Raw genomic sequence first — 15,442 nt, forward strand, 5'->3', positions numbered from 1 at the left:
TGGTTCGTCTCCCCCTCCGATTTCCCCCCCTTCATTTTTCCCTTCCTACTATCTTCTTTTTTTTTTTTTTAACATATAATGTATTATTTGTTTCAGAGGTACAAGTCTGTGATTCAACGGTCTTACCAATTCACAGCGCTCACCATAGCACATACCCTCCCCAGTGTCTATCACCCAGCCATCCCATCCCTCCCAAACCCCACCAATCCAGTAACCCTGTTTGTTTCCTGAGATCAAGAATTCCTCATATCAGTGAGATCATATGATACATGTCTTTCTCTGATTGACTTATTTCGCTTAGCATAATACCCTCCAGTTCCATCCACCTTGTTGCAAATGGCAAGATCTCATTCCTTTTGATGGCTGCATAATATTCCATTGTATATATATGCCACATCTTCTTTATCCATTCATCTGTTGATGGACATCCTGGCTCTTTCCATAGTTTGGCTGTTGTGGACATTGCTGCTATAAACAGTGGGGTGCACGTGCCCCTTCGGATCCCTACATTTGTATCTTTGGGGTAAATACCCAGTAGTGCAATTGCTGGGTCGTAGGGTAGCTCTATTTTCAACTTTTTGAGGAACCTCCATACTGTTTTCCAGAGTGGCTGTACCAGCTTGCATTCCCACCAACAGTGTAGGAGGGTTCCCCTTTCTCCACATCCCCGCCAACATCTGTTGTTTCTTGACTTGTTAATTTTAGCCATTCTGACTGGTGTGAGGTGGTATCTCATTGTGATTCGGATTTCCCTGATGCCGAGCGATGTTGAGCACTTTTTCATGTGTCTGTTGGCCATTTGGATGTCTTCTTTGGAAAAATGTCTGTTTTTATATCCATTTTATAGGTGAGGAAACCAAGGTTTAGAGAGGTTAAGTAATTGGCCCAAGGCAACACAGCTAGTAAGTAGCAGAGTCTGGATTTGAATCTCGGTCTTACTGATTTTTAAAGTCTTCTTTATTGCTTTGTATGCTGCCTAGATCAGTGGTGTGCACACATGGTAGGTGGTCAGTACATATTTCTTGAATTGACTGAATTTTTCCATCTAATTACTCAACTTTTCATACTTTTTTTTTTTTTTTTTAAGATTTTTATTTATTTGACAGAGCACAAGTAGGGGGGAGTGACAGGCAGAGGGCAGAGAGAGAAGCAGGCTCCCCGCTGAGCAGGGAGCCCGATGCAGGACTCCATCCCAGGACCCTGGGATTACGACCCGAGCTGAAGGCAGATGCTTAACCGACTGAGCCACCCATTTCCCTCGACTTAATCATACTTTTAAAGTTCAGTGAAGGTCACACTGAGTCAACCTCTCTTTATCAGTAATGCTGACAATATACGATTATGTTTGCAAAAAAAAGGTCCAAACATGCACTTAAAACCAGCTGCTTGGGATAGTTAAGTATTTTAATACCTTTATTATACCATTTTATTAAAGTAGAATAACTAGGAAATACAGATAAGCTAAAAGGAAAAAAAACTATAAATCACTCAGATTTAAAAGATGAAAAGATTATTGTTTTTTACATAAAAGTTATTTAAAGAATATAACCACACCTTAAAAAAATTAGTTAATTCCTTAATATCAGATATTTCCTTAGGGTTCAAAGCTCTCCAATATAATTTCTATACTGTTTATTTGTTTGAATTAAGATCTGTATATTGCATTTGTTGGCATATCTCTTAAGTCTCTTTTAATCTAAAGGTTCTCCCTCTTTGTCTTTTTTCTTGAATATTGGTAATTTTTTAAAAAGCTGGTTGTTTTATTTCTCAGGGTATTCTTTCATGGGTATTCTCATTCAGCCTTTTATGAAAGTGATTAGTATGAACTTTAAAAATTGGGGTATAATTTGCATACAGTTAAATGCACAGATCTTAAATGTTTGGTCAGTGAATTTTGACAATTGTATACATCAGTGTATCTGCCACTTAATGTATTTTGTTTTCAATTAATACCTTTTTTAAATGGAAAGAGAGGAGAAATCCTTTCCATTCTTTAGATTCTATAGATTCTAAAGTTTAGAGTAAGTACAGTGGCAAGGAACAACAAATAATCATTGATTGCTCTTAGGAATATAAAGCTTTCACAGCCAGATGGGTGAATTAAGAAAATTTGGGGTTTGGAAAACACTACTCACTAGCAGAGGGATGTGTGTAACATGTTAGAGCTAAAGGCGAGAAGTGTAAATGCACTGCATTGGAATTTATATCTTTGCAGAAAGCTGTGGCTGTTTGATTATTCCTCTAAATTGTATGTGCCCTTCCCCCACAACCTTCCCCTCTGCCTTAGTTTCAAGCAGCAGATAGTCTCCTCTAAACTTTTTAAAGTTGGGAGGATCGTGTGGTTATTAACTCCAAGAAAGAGATAACTGCAGTTGAGGCATATAAATGTCTTGAGTATGTTATTTGACAGACATGAGCCAGCATGCTTCTTTCATCTGTCCATGATGTTGTATTTAACTTCGGGGACTTTATTAATTAACTTGTGTTTTCTTAGAGTAGTGCACTGATCTTAGTTTGATATCATTAGGAAGGTAGAATGGAAGTTACTGAGTGGCTACTCTGTGTGAGGAATTAAATACAGCCCTCTTAACAACTAAGTGATGGAGGTGATGACAGCCATTTTGTACATAGCCTAGATCAGGAAACAGAGAGTTTGTAATTTGCGCAAGGTCATATAGCTAGTAACAACAAAACAAGGCTTTAAACCCTGAAAAAAATTTTTAAAAGATTTTTATTTATTTATTTGACAGAGAGACCACAAGCAGGTGGAGCAGCAGGCAGAGGGAGAGGGAGAAGCAGGCTCCTTGTTGAGCAGGGAGCCCGATGCGGGGCTGGATCCCAGACCCTGGGATCATGACCTGAGCCGAAGGCAGTTGCTCACCTGACTGAGACACCTGGGTGCCCCTAAACCCTGAACTTTTACTCCAGAACTCTTAAATAGTTTTCACTAAAATATGCTGTCTTCATGAAACTTAAAAAATCATAATCTGCCCTTTGCAAAATCCTGCTGCTTTTAAGTACATAAAGAAACAGACCCATATTTAAAACATAAAATTATGTCACATTTTCTGTATGAATGTGCAAGTGTCAAGTTGTTTCAAGAGAAAGTTTAATACTAAAAAGATAGTAAAACAAAATAATTTCTTTAGTGCCTATAGTGCAATATAATGACATTAGACCAGCATTTTTCTTTTTAAAGATAATAGGAAGATAACTTACCAAATTTTCTTTAGATAATTCAGCTGAGGAACTATGACTTTTTTTTTTTTTTAAGATTTTATTTATTTATTTGACAGAGAGAGACCGCGACAGAGGGAACACAAGCAGAGGGAATGGGGGAGGGAGAAGCAGGCTTCCTGCGGAGCAGGGAGCCCGATGCGGGCGGGGCTCGATCCCAGGACCCTGGAATCATGACCTGAGCCGAAGGCAGACACTTAACGACTGAGCCACCCAGGCGCCCCTATGACTTTTTTTTTTTTTAAGATTTTATTTATTTATTTGAGAGAGAGAGAACACAAGCAGGGGGAGAGGGAGAGGCAGGCTCCCCACTGAGCAGGGAGCCCGATGCGGGGCTCAATCCCTGGAATGACCTGAGCCAAAGGCAGACACTTAACGACTGAGCCACCCAGGCTCCCCCGACCTATGACTTTCTTATAAAAGTGAGGGTTACTTAAATTTTCTAGTTCTTCATTGAGTTTGTAGTTCAACTTTTAAAACTAAAAGTCTCCATTTTCATTTTATTGAAAATGGATTTATTTTAAGTGTTTCCCAAATTAATATAGTAATATAAATTTGTTTTTAAAGAGGTGATATCTTTTATATGTTTTAAAAATTGTGTACTTAAATTCAGATTTAATTTCTAAATTGAAAAAAAAAATGACTTCTGTGGCTGTTGTTCTGCTCCTCTTCAAATCTTGAGAACTTTTTTAACCAATCATAATTATAATCACCTGAAGCTTACTTTATCTTTGGGTGCTCTATTTTTTAAATGAATTCTCATTTTAAATACTTCAGATTGTTACATTTACTAAGCTTATTAGTAGACTTTTTGTCCCCAAGATCCTGCCCCTCTCTTCAAAAAATCATTCTAAATTGTTTAAGAAAATCAGCCTCTTCTCTTACTTGCCATAATATTTTTTAAAAATGTAGTTACTTTTTTCTTGGTTTTATTGAGCTTTCATTGTCTTAAAAGATCTCAGAAGATCATGGTTTTCTCTAGTAGAAGTACGTATTCCTTCTTGAAAGGCCCTTTTTCTTTTTTTTTTTTTTAATGTAAAGTTGGTTGGGTAAGACAAATGAAACAACCAGTTAAGCTCATTCCTTCTGTACTTATTATTATTAACTTCAAAGCTCCTAGTTTTAACCTCTGGTTCAGTCCCATCTTACTAGATTTAAGTGGCTTTTGTTTTGTTTTGTTTTTCATGCAGGTTCTGCTCATTAATCACCACGAGTGTGGATCTGAAGAAGAGTTTATTACCTCTCTTTTTTTGAGTATGTTTAACTTCAGATACACACAACGTAGCTTCTCCTTCCCTATTAGATTCTTAGAAGGTAGTTATATTTTTATAGTCTCCTTCTTGTGACTTTGATAGTTGTGATCAATAAGAATAAAAACTATTCCTTACTACATACTGGGCTACTGCATGCAAATCAGTTCATTTAAAACCTCCTGGAGGTCTTTGGCATGCCAGACATAAAACCATGAGTGTTTGTTTGTGGAGGTAACCATGTTCCAAAGAACTTTAAGAGTTAAATTCTTTTATCAAGAAATGGGAGAATTATCTTTTAGGCTCTGGGAATCACTGACTTTTAAGGGGCTTTTGGTGCGTGATTTTCAAAATTAATTTAAAATGGGAAATGATAAATTAAGAATATTCTTGTGGTATTAGATTACTGAATGAGTAGTATAGAGGAATTAGTTTGCATTGTACCCACTGTATGCTTAACAAAATAGCTGATTCATCATATCTTATCAGTTAAACATTAATGAGAATATTTTTCCATATTTGCAATTTTTAGATACATCAATATATTTTTCTTCTTATATGTGAATCTGATTAATGAAATATAACATAAAATTCATTCATATTTTTTATATCTAGGGTTGGAAAAAAGAAAGAATTTTGGCTGAATATCCTGATGGCAGGATAATAATGGTTCTTCCTGAAGACCCAAAGTATGCTCTGAAAAAGGTAAATGTCCAGTGAAATTTCATGTAGAATGGATAATGTCTAATTTTTTGAGAGAGTGGGGGAGGAGAAGAGGGAGAGGGAGAAGCAGGCTCCCCACTGAGCAGGGAGCCCGACAAGGGGCTCAATCCCAGGACCCCGAGATCATGACCCAAACCTACGGCAGGTACTTAACCAACTGAGCCACCCAGGTGCCTGTAGATAATGTAATTTTGTAGTCATCTTAACAGGATAGCGCATTACTGGCATAGCATGTTTAAGCACCAGCTCTGAAAACAACAAATAAGCATTTAAAGAATATACTTAAAAATTATGCTTAAACTTAGGTGTCTAGGATATGTGAAATAAATTTTTAGTGATTACTGTCCCATGTTATCAGTAATTTGAGTGATGGAATAAAAGGCATGCTAGTTTATAATGCCACATTAGTGACTTTAAGAGTCAGAATTACAGGGGCACCTGGCTGCTCAGTTGCAAGATCGTGTTACTCTTGATCTCAGGGTTGTGAGTTCGAGTCCCACACAGGGCATAGATTACTTAAATAAATAAAAAACTTGGGGGTGTGCCTGGGTGGTTCAGTTGGTTAAGCGTCCTACTCTTGATTTTGTCTCAGGTCATGATCTCAGGGTTGTGAGATCAAGCCCTGCGTTGAGCCCCACGTTGGGCTCCTTGCTCAGTGTAGAGTCTGCTTGGGCTTCTCTCTCCCTCTCCCTGTACCCCTCCCCCTGCTTGTGCTCTCTTCCTCTAAAATAAATAAATCTATTAAAAATTTGAAAAAAGTATTACTTTCATTAAAAAAGAATCAGAATTATAATTAAAATTTGACAATAACTTAGAAAATTAGCAATTGTAAAGTTTCATGTTGAGGGTAAATTTTTAAATAAAAGCTTATTGTAGAAGAAGATATAATAATAGGTCATAGAGGGTCACCTGGGTGTCACAGTCGGTTAAGCATCTGACTCTTGGTTTCGGCTCAGGTTGTGATCTCAGGGTCATGAGATCGAGCCCCATGTTGGGCTCTGCTGGGAGTCTCCCATGAGACTCTCTCCCTCTGTCCCTCCCCCCACTGCTCTGCTCTTTCTCTCTCATAAATAAATAAATCTTTTTCAAAAAGTCATAGAAATTCTGAAATTAAACATGAGGTAATCATAAAATGTTAAAGAAATCCTCTTATCTGGTGTGAGCCAGGCTTAGTCCAGCTTTTAGATTTCCATACTTTGAGGGTTCAGAGAGATGGTGAAGTCTGGATTCATTTTATTATATTGGGTATCTTAAAAGGCAGGAAACCATAGGATAAACTTACTTTGAAATGACTTAATATTAATTACATTTTCAAATAATATGCTCAAAATGTTTTCTTCACCCTCCATCTGCTTTTTCAGAAGTACCTTATAATGTAAAGCGGTGGGTCCAGTTGTCTTTTGAAAAACTTAGTTTCACTAGAGTGTGTCCAAAATGTCTAGGAAACACAAGGGAAATGTTTTATTTATTGTTCTTTTTTTTAGGTTAACAATTGGACCTCTTTAAATTTAGGAAAACTTCACTTGAAAGGGTGACCCTATTATTTGAAAATATAACTAACATTCTACTTTATCTTGTGGTTTTTGACTTTTCCCATGCCTTGTATTATGTATGACTGGACAATCCCAGATAACCAAATAAGCCCCCATACTACCACTGCCTAATAATACAGACAATAACATTTAGAATGACATGTAACCATGCCACCTGTCTTGTATTTGAAACATTGATCCTTGTCACAAAAACAAATACTTGTTAGTTAATACTGGATTAGTGATTGACTAAATGAAAATTAAATTATGTAATTTTTGGAATTCCAACTATTACCATTGGAAATGAACAGTGGGAACTTTGCTGCACCACCATATGTGGCATTCAGACTTTCCTTAACTAAGAATCTTCAGTAAATGCTAACTTCCTCATTTTAGTTTCTTAGGGCAAAATCTTAATAACAGTGTAGTATGTTACTAGTTAGTAATCCATAGTGGGTTAAAAATTAAAATCTAAGGAATTGTGAGTCATTTGCTTTTAGGAACTGAATTGTGAGTTGTGTTATGGGACACTGTTCCAGGATTAGGAGGACTTGAGTTTTCATCCCTAAACATGGTATTCTGCATGTCAGAGATATGAATACTTAATCCTCCGAGGGGTTATTTTAATTTTAAACTTAGAAATACAAATTAATGTTGGACTGAATATTAGCATTTTATTTTTTAACTGGAGAAGGAACTAATGATTGATTACCTACAGAAACCTTTGACTTTGAGCCTCCAGAAGCTCGAGCTTATCATATTTGACCTTGACCACAGTTCTAGGAGGTAGACTAGAAGCAGCACAGTTTGATGCCATATTAGCATTATCTCTGCTCTTTGGTTTTCTAGATGTCCAATATCTGACATGGGAAAGTTACCTTTGAACTTTCTTTCTTGCATATATAAAGTGAGGGACCATAGACCCAAGAGATGTTGGATTTAAATAAGATAATATTTATAAAGTGCTTTGCATAGTACCACTTCCATTTTACTGATGAGAGTACTAATTAAGGCTTGGGAAGACAAGTGCTTGCCTGGCTAAGATTCCAGTGAAGTTCTCTTCAATTCTTAAACCAATGATGCTTCTAATGCTTTAATGTTCTTACTGTTTATTGTAGGAGCTCTCACTGTTCTTGTTTTTTGGACTGCTGGGCTTGGCATTACTGTCCAGTTCTTTCCCCATTTTGCACGTTGTTCCACAGGCCTTGAGAAACATTTACTGGTTAGCATAATCATTGCAAAGAGCTCTTCTGTAGGCGATATACTGCTTGGAATAATATACTCAACTTACTGAACTGAAATAGTATGTTTTAACATGTATACAATGCTTCCTTTCATTGTTACAAAAAATACTGTTCTTTATTTGGCAGGTTGACGAGATTAGAGAGATGGTTGATAATGATTTAGGTTTCCAACAGGCCCCACTAATGTGCTATTCCAGAACTAAAACACTTCTCTTTATTTCTAATGACAAAAAAGTAGTTGGCTGCCTAATTGCAGAACATATCCAGTGGGTAAGTGACTTTTAAAGAGTGTTCTGATTTGTAATTTGGTGTCTAACGAGTTTACTGTGTAATCTTGAATAACACAATCCTGGTAAATTTACATTTTATACAGGGAAGCATGTGAATGTTGGAATTGCCATGTGTAAGTTTTTACTAAGCAGAATTGTATCTTTTATGGGAATTAGTTTCTCAAGTCTAATATAAAATAAAAATTCTATAGATAAAAAAGTACTGTTAAATTTTGTTTAGGAAGTTTCCATGTTGGGTACTAATGTAATGTTTGTCTCCATTCCTTCAGCATTGGAATAAAAGCAGAGGTTGGCAAACTATTGCCCAAGGGCAAAATCCAGCCTGTTTTTTTAAATAAAATTTCATTATAATTACAATATAATTTAAATACAATATAATATAAGCAATGCCCATTTGCTTACACATTGTCTCTGGCTGGTTCACACTAGACTGAATTGAGTAGTTGCAACAGAAACCTGGTGGGCTGCAGAGCCTAAATACTATCTGGTTCTTTATAAAAAGTTGCCCACCCCCCCCATAGATCACCACTTCTTTGCTTGAGCTCTAGGTGAGAAGATGACTTGTATTTAGGAGCCAAATTGTACAAAAAATAAAAGAATCACAATAAAAGGGATATATTCACATTGTGTAAGTTATGTAGTAACTGACCAACTTATGAGAACAGAAGATTCTAGACTCTCTAATCATGCTCATTTTGAGGAATACCTCATTTGAATTCTTTTTTCAGCTGAGTTCTTGTTTGTGAATTCAGTGCACATTGGATTTGACTTTTGTTCAGTTGGTATCTTTCTGTATATTAATAATTTCCTGCAAACGTGTTTTATCATAAAAATTTTCTTATAAAAAGTCAATACAAGTCTTTATGAGTTAATTTCTATATGTTAATTTAAAAAATCAGTCTTAAATTGCATGGCTTTATGAATCTTGCTATTTATATTAACAAAATTGATTTAAATGAATAGCTGTGATAAGGTAATTTGGGGATAGAAATTTGATATAAAATGACTTATAGAGTTTGCCATATTGAAATTGAGTTGATTTTACATAGTGTATACCTTTGTGTTTTTTTTAATTTCTATTCTGCCTAGTTCCAAAAATCACTTTTGCAATGTTTAGAAGGTAGCTGTGTAATGTTTGTTTGTTAATTCTTCATTGTATTGTCTAATTAAGATTTGTACCATGTTCCGTTAGAAGGCTGGCTGTTGTCCAGCTAGACTGGTAGAGGAGATACTATGTTTTTTAAAGCACCTTAGTTTTTTTTTTTTTTTAAGAGATGGAAATGTGGGGAAAGCAGCTTTTTGAATTTTTGATTTTTCTGCCATCCCTAGTCCTAGTTCCTGCACAGCTATGAACCCTAGAACTATGGCAGTAATCGCAGAAACAGTTGTTATGACTGCTGAGTTCTTGACGTGTACTTTTGCTTGTCCTTAGAATGTGGGAGGTAGAGAAAAAAATAACAGTTGCCATTATGGACCAGCCATGATGGGCAAGGTATTTTATATGTATTACCTTATTTAATTTCTCTACAATTTTCTGACAGAAGTGGTAGATATCTCTAGTTTATAGATAAGGAACCCAAATCTTAATTTGTTAACTGCTTTTGTGGTCACATAACTAGTAAGTGAATTAGAACAGAATGTAGATTCAGATCTGTTTCCTAAAGTGGGAGCGAAAGCATAAGTGGCCCCCATAGTTTGTTAAGCCAGACAAATGTAGCAGCCTCCTCACTAAGGTCAGTACTAGACAATTGCTAATTAATATTCTCACTTTAAATTTTTCCCTCTAATTTTGATACCTTAGGGCTACAGAGTTATAGAAGAGAAACATCCAGTTATCAGGTCAGAGGAAGAAAAAGTCAGATTTGAAAGGCAAAAAGCCTGGTGCTGTTCAACATTGCCAGAGCCTGCAATCTGTGGAATCAGTCGGATATGGGTATTCAGCATGATGCGTCGGAAGAAAATTGCTTCTCGCATGATTGAATGCCTAAGGTAACTTGAATGTGATTCTTCAAGTCGTTTTCTGTAGTTCTAAGATTTAAGCAGAGTTTTAGTATTAAGATTGGCATTTAATCTTAAATCTATAACCTTTATCTTAATTTAAAATTTGCATAAGATTGTCAGTGTATTGGATCTTTGTTTTTTATGTGAAGTTAATCTGAGGGGAGAGAAAGCACTATCAGTTAAATACTGTTAAACTATTTTTACTTACTTGTAACTATGGTATTAGGCCAAAATAACCCACTTATTTCAAACTGTTCAATATTGGAGAATTTTAAAGATAACCAAATAAATGTGGGAATTTGGAATTTAAAATTGCTTTTAGAAAAATTTGTCTTAAATTAATATTATTTGTAAATTATCTGTCTCCTACTAGTTTTTCTTTTTGCTATTTTTATTGCTTGATTTTAAATTAAAGGTATAGAGGAAAAGACTCAGATAAATTGCATGTTTTGTTTTTTGTTCTTTAAAGCACCTTTGCCAGAGGATTAATGGAGGTTCAAATTAATCACACAGATGAGGTTTTTACGCGTCTCATGTTTTTGTTTATTTCTGGAATCCCTGTCTGCTGTTATCTGTAGGTTTAGCTTTCGAAGTAGTCCATCATTGTTGTGAGATCCTAAGGCTCTAGGAATCTTAGAACCTTAATGTGTTTCTGGTCTTTCCCTCTTATTTTATTGTAAGTAGTGATCCAGGAGGGCTCAGGTCTTCCCGCCCTTTTCATGACAAGAGGCAGGTCTGTTTTTAGCTCTTTCAAAACTAAACCTGGAAAACGCAGCTGCTTAAATAATAGTCCTAAATATGAGGGTATTGCACCTCCTTTAAATCTTGTAAATTTAGGTCTTATGACAACCCTAAGATGGTTCTAGTTTATAAAAACATTACACAGTCTAGCCATTGCATTTGTTCTGTGTGATAGTGAGATGCCCCCATAAGCTTCCTGTTAAAACTCATGAAGAGTTTCTACTTTTTTCATTTATTGTTCTTTCTTATGTACCTAGCTCACCTTGTTAAGATTATAGTGTGAAAATTCTAATAGTCTGTATCCTGGCTAAATTGAAGAAAAACTTTTAAATAACAGCTTTATTGAGATACAGTTACATAGCATAAAACTCATCTCTTTAAATTATACAATTCAGTGGGTCTTAACATATTCAGAAGGCTGTGCAACCATCACCACTATCTAATTCCAGAACATTTCCGTCACTGTCCCCCCAAAACCCATACCCATCAGCAGTCACTCCCCATTTCCCTCTCCCCCAGCTTCTGGCAATCACTAATATACTTTCTATCTGAACGGATTTTCCTATTCTGAACATTTCATATAAATGGATTCCTATAAATATATGACCTTTTTGACTGGTTTCTTTTACTTAGCATGCTTTCAAAGATCATCCATGTTGTAGTATGTATTTGTGTGCTTCATCCCTTTTTTTAAATTTAAAATTTTTTTTTTTAAGATTTTACTTATTTATTTGACAGAGACATAGCGAGAGAGGGAACACAAGCAGGGGGAGTGGGAGAGGGAGAAGCAAGCTTCCCGCGGAGCAGGGAGCCCGGATGCTGGGCTCGATCCCAGGATGCTGGGACCATGACCTGAGCCGAAGGCAGACGCCTAACAACTGAGCAACCCAGGCGCCCCTGCTTCATCCCTTTTTTTATTGCCAGATAAAATCCCACTGTATGGATGTGCCACATTTCATTTATCCATTCATCAGTTGATGAACAGGGGGTGGCTTGGTTACACTTTTTTGGCTATTATGAATAATCTGCGAACATTCATGTACAAATTTTTGTGTATTTTTATTTCCCTTGGTAAGTAGAGAAGTATTTGCATGTTTTTGTTTCTCTTGGTGTATACCTAGGAGCAGAATTGTTGGGCCATATAGTAACTGTATGTATAACATTTTGAGGACCTGCCAAACTGATTATCAAAGCAGCTACACTATTTTACACTCCCACCAGCAACGTATGAGGGTTCTAATTTCTCCACATCCTCATCAGCACTTGTTATTGTCTGTCTTCTTAATTTTAGCCATCCTAGTGAGTATGAAGTGGTATTTCATTTTGGATTTCATTTACATTTTCCTAATGGCTAATGAGCATCTTTTCATGTGCTTATTGGCCATTTATGGATGTTCTTCAGAGAACTCCCTATTCAAATCCTATGTCCATTGTTAAATTAATTTATCTTTTTCTTACTGTAATAGTTCTTTATTCTGGAGACAAGTCCCTTATCAGGTCTAAGATCTGCAGATATTTTCTACCTTTTCATAGCTGTTTTTTCATCTTCTTGGTGTCCTTTGAAGCACAAAGGTCTTTAATTTTGAACTCCAAATTATATATCTTTTTCTTTTGTCACTTGTGTTTTTGGTGTCCTAAGAAGCCATTTCTTAATGCAAGGCTACAAAGATTTATACCTGTATTTTCTTCCAAGAGTTCATACTTTTAGTTCTTACATTTAGGTCTTTGATCCATTTTAAGTTAATTTTTGTGTATGATGTGAGATGGGATCCGACAACGTTCTCTTTTTCATGTGGATATCCAGTTGTCCCAGTGCCATTTGTTAAACTATTCTTTTCCATTGAATGGTCTTGGCACCCATGTCAAAATCATTCATTTCGAGGGTTTCTGTCTGGACTGTTCAGTTCTATTCCATCAGTCTATTCTTCAGCCATAGCACACTGCTTTTAGTTCTGTAGCTTTGTAGTATGTTGCAAAATAAGGAAGTGTGAGTTCTTTAGTTTTGTTCTTTTTCAAGATTCTTTTGACTGTTCAGTGACTCTTCCAATTTCATGAGAGTTTTAGGACCAGCTTGTTAATTTCTGCAAAGCCAGCTGTAGTTCTTCTGATTCATAAACATGGCATGTCTTTCTATTTAAGTTTCCGGATCTTGCACCTCTTTGTTAAACTTAATTCTGAGTATTTATTCTCTTGATGTTATTATCAATGGAATTGTTTTTAAAATTTCATTTTGGATTGTTAATTTCAAGTATATAGAAATTCAGTTAATTTTTTAATATTGTTCTTGTATCCTGCAACCTTGCTGAACTCATTTCTAATTAGATCTAATAGTTTTTTTGTGAATTCCTTAGGATTTTTGTATATACAAGATCATCCAAAACTGTCTCCAGAAAGAGGTAGTTTTACTTCTTCCTTCCTAATCTGCTTTTTATTTTCTTTTCCTTGTCTAATTACCCTGGCTGGAGCCTGCAGTAAGTACACTGTTGAATAGAAGAGGTATAAGCAGATAGCTTTCCTTGTTCTTGATCTTTGGGAAACAGGTTTCAGTCTTTCACATTAATTTTGATGTTGCCTGATGCTCTTTATCAGGTTGAGGAAGTTCCTTCTACTCAGAATTGTTGAGTATTTTTATCATGAAAAGGTGTTGGGTAAATGTTTTTTAAAACCATTGTTACTTTCATAAAAATTTTTTACCTCAGGTTATTAATAATCTAGACGAGCGATTATTTTCAACAATTTTTAGAACATACAACATTACCTAAAAGTTTTACTGGTCAAATTTTACTTGATAGGTTTTTCCAGTTTTTATGATAAAAATGTTAATTTCTTTTTTTTTTACCCTTCCACACCCCCTCCCTTTTTTAATAGGAGTAACTTTATATATGGCTCATATTTGAGTAAAGAAGAAATTGCTTTCTCAGATCCCACTCCTGATGGAAAACTATTTGCAACACAGTACTGTGGCACTGGTCAGTTTCTGGTATATAATTTTATTAATGGACAAAATAGCACCTAAAACAAATTCGTGCCTGCAGTACTAGAAGACATCTACTGAAGAGAATGGATTGGTTGCTGACTTTAACCAGGAACTAGGGCCATTTTTATTACAATGAACTCAGGACTGGCAACAACCGTAAGGTTGTTCCATTTTCATAAAATTGGAAACAATGCAGTAATAGCTTATTATTGTTTTGTTTTTTAAAGAAGATATTTTATTATCTTTTACAGAAATTTATGATTGATGTATTTTATCTATAGTTATTTAGACATGTTTACATGCAGCAGATAATTGTTCATAGTGGACTGAAAACTAATGCAAGGACTATGGTCTCAGTGATAAGTATATTTTGAAGTTCTTAATATGGAAATATACCAGTGTAGCTTGGTACTGTATTTTTTTATATTGATCTGCTGATACCAGTTATAGTTTTAAAGATTGTATTTTTACAGAGCGGGAACCAATGTTTTTGGTTCTTATTCAAGGAGGGTGCAATATTGCATGTCAAAGAATTCAAAGCTAATTCTTAAAGGGCCTGAAATACATTTTGAAGGAACCCCTGCAAAAAGGCATAGTTCAAATAAGCAGGAAGAATTTGGAATATTGAGCATTTTCTTCCCTTTCTTTCTTTCCTATTCTTGATGCAGGAAGAAGTGGAAGGTGGTAAAGAATTGAGGCTTTTCTTCTTGGAGAGCTGTAAAGTGACTAGAATTAGAAAGTACCCTCTAAAGTTTATTATTCTTTCATTCCGGTTTTATTTCTTAAAGTAAGTGGCACCTGGGCACACTTAGGCTATTAACAAATCCCAAAGAGGTTTATAAAAACCTATGGAATAGTTGTAAGCTAACTATGGATGACTTGGTATCTGCTTTGTTATTCCTCAGAAATACTACACTGAGTATATGCCCGCGTTACTGGACTTCATTTTGATACTTGTCAATCCTTCATAGTGCCCTCTACTTTTAAAGGGTTTATATGTTGAAAAACTGCTGTGGCCTTTTATGACCTGTATATAATGTAGAATAAAATAATAAAATACTTGATAGCTTTTTCTAAGTGTTAAATGTGATAATAGTGTGTTGTCATTTGTGCTTTTTCAGGGAGTTAAGTTTGATACGTTAAAATATAATTAAAACACCAGCTTCTTATAAGTTTCACCATTTTGCCAGAGGACCAGTATGTATATCTGTAACAACTCTGAACTTGGTCTTCAAAAGGCACAATCCTAACATGAGAATTTTTCTGGTCTTTCAGAGAAAGAAAGAGCCATAGCCCAAGAATGAAGCACCACTTCATTTAACATAGATTATTTTTATGAGCTGAAATAATCATATCTCCATTAAAAACCAGCTAAAATTTAGGGCTTTAAATTAGCAGGTGTGTATTTACGCCCCCCCCCCCAATAGGTGTATGCTTTTTAAACTTA

General features: G+C 35.5%; 1 protein-coding gene across 3 annotated transcripts in view; it reads left to right on the forward strand.

The window, feature by feature from the left end:
- ESCO1 (establishment of sister chromatid cohesion N-acetyltransferase 1) overlaps nt 1-15,074 on the forward strand; it is a 48,891-nt gene extending 33,817 nt beyond the window's left edge. For 2 of the 3 annotated variants that reach the window (XM_021686050.1, XM_021686048.1), the window contains exons 8-11: nt 5,103-5,192; nt 8,113-8,256; nt 10,078-10,265; nt 13,887-15,074. In XM_021686050.1, coding sequence (XP_021541725.1) covers nt 5,103-5,192; nt 8,113-8,256; nt 10,078-10,265; nt 13,887-14,034 — 570 coding nt within the window. In that variant the 3' untranslated portion in view covers nt 14,035-15,074. Of the gene's footprint in view, nt 1-4,427; nt 4,552-5,102; nt 5,193-8,112; nt 8,257-10,077; nt 10,266-13,886 lie in introns of those variants that run through there. The other variant, XR_002480080.1, reaches the window with a different exon arrangement.
- Nucleotides 15,075-15,442: the final 368 nt, after the last annotated feature.

The sequence above is a fragment of the Neomonachus schauinslandi genome, chromosome 14 (genome assembly GCF_002201575.2).
Source record: "Neomonachus schauinslandi chromosome 14, ASM220157v2, whole genome shotgun sequence".
Classification (NCBI taxonomy): Eukaryota; Metazoa; Chordata; class Mammalia; order Carnivora; family Phocidae; genus Neomonachus; species Neomonachus schauinslandi.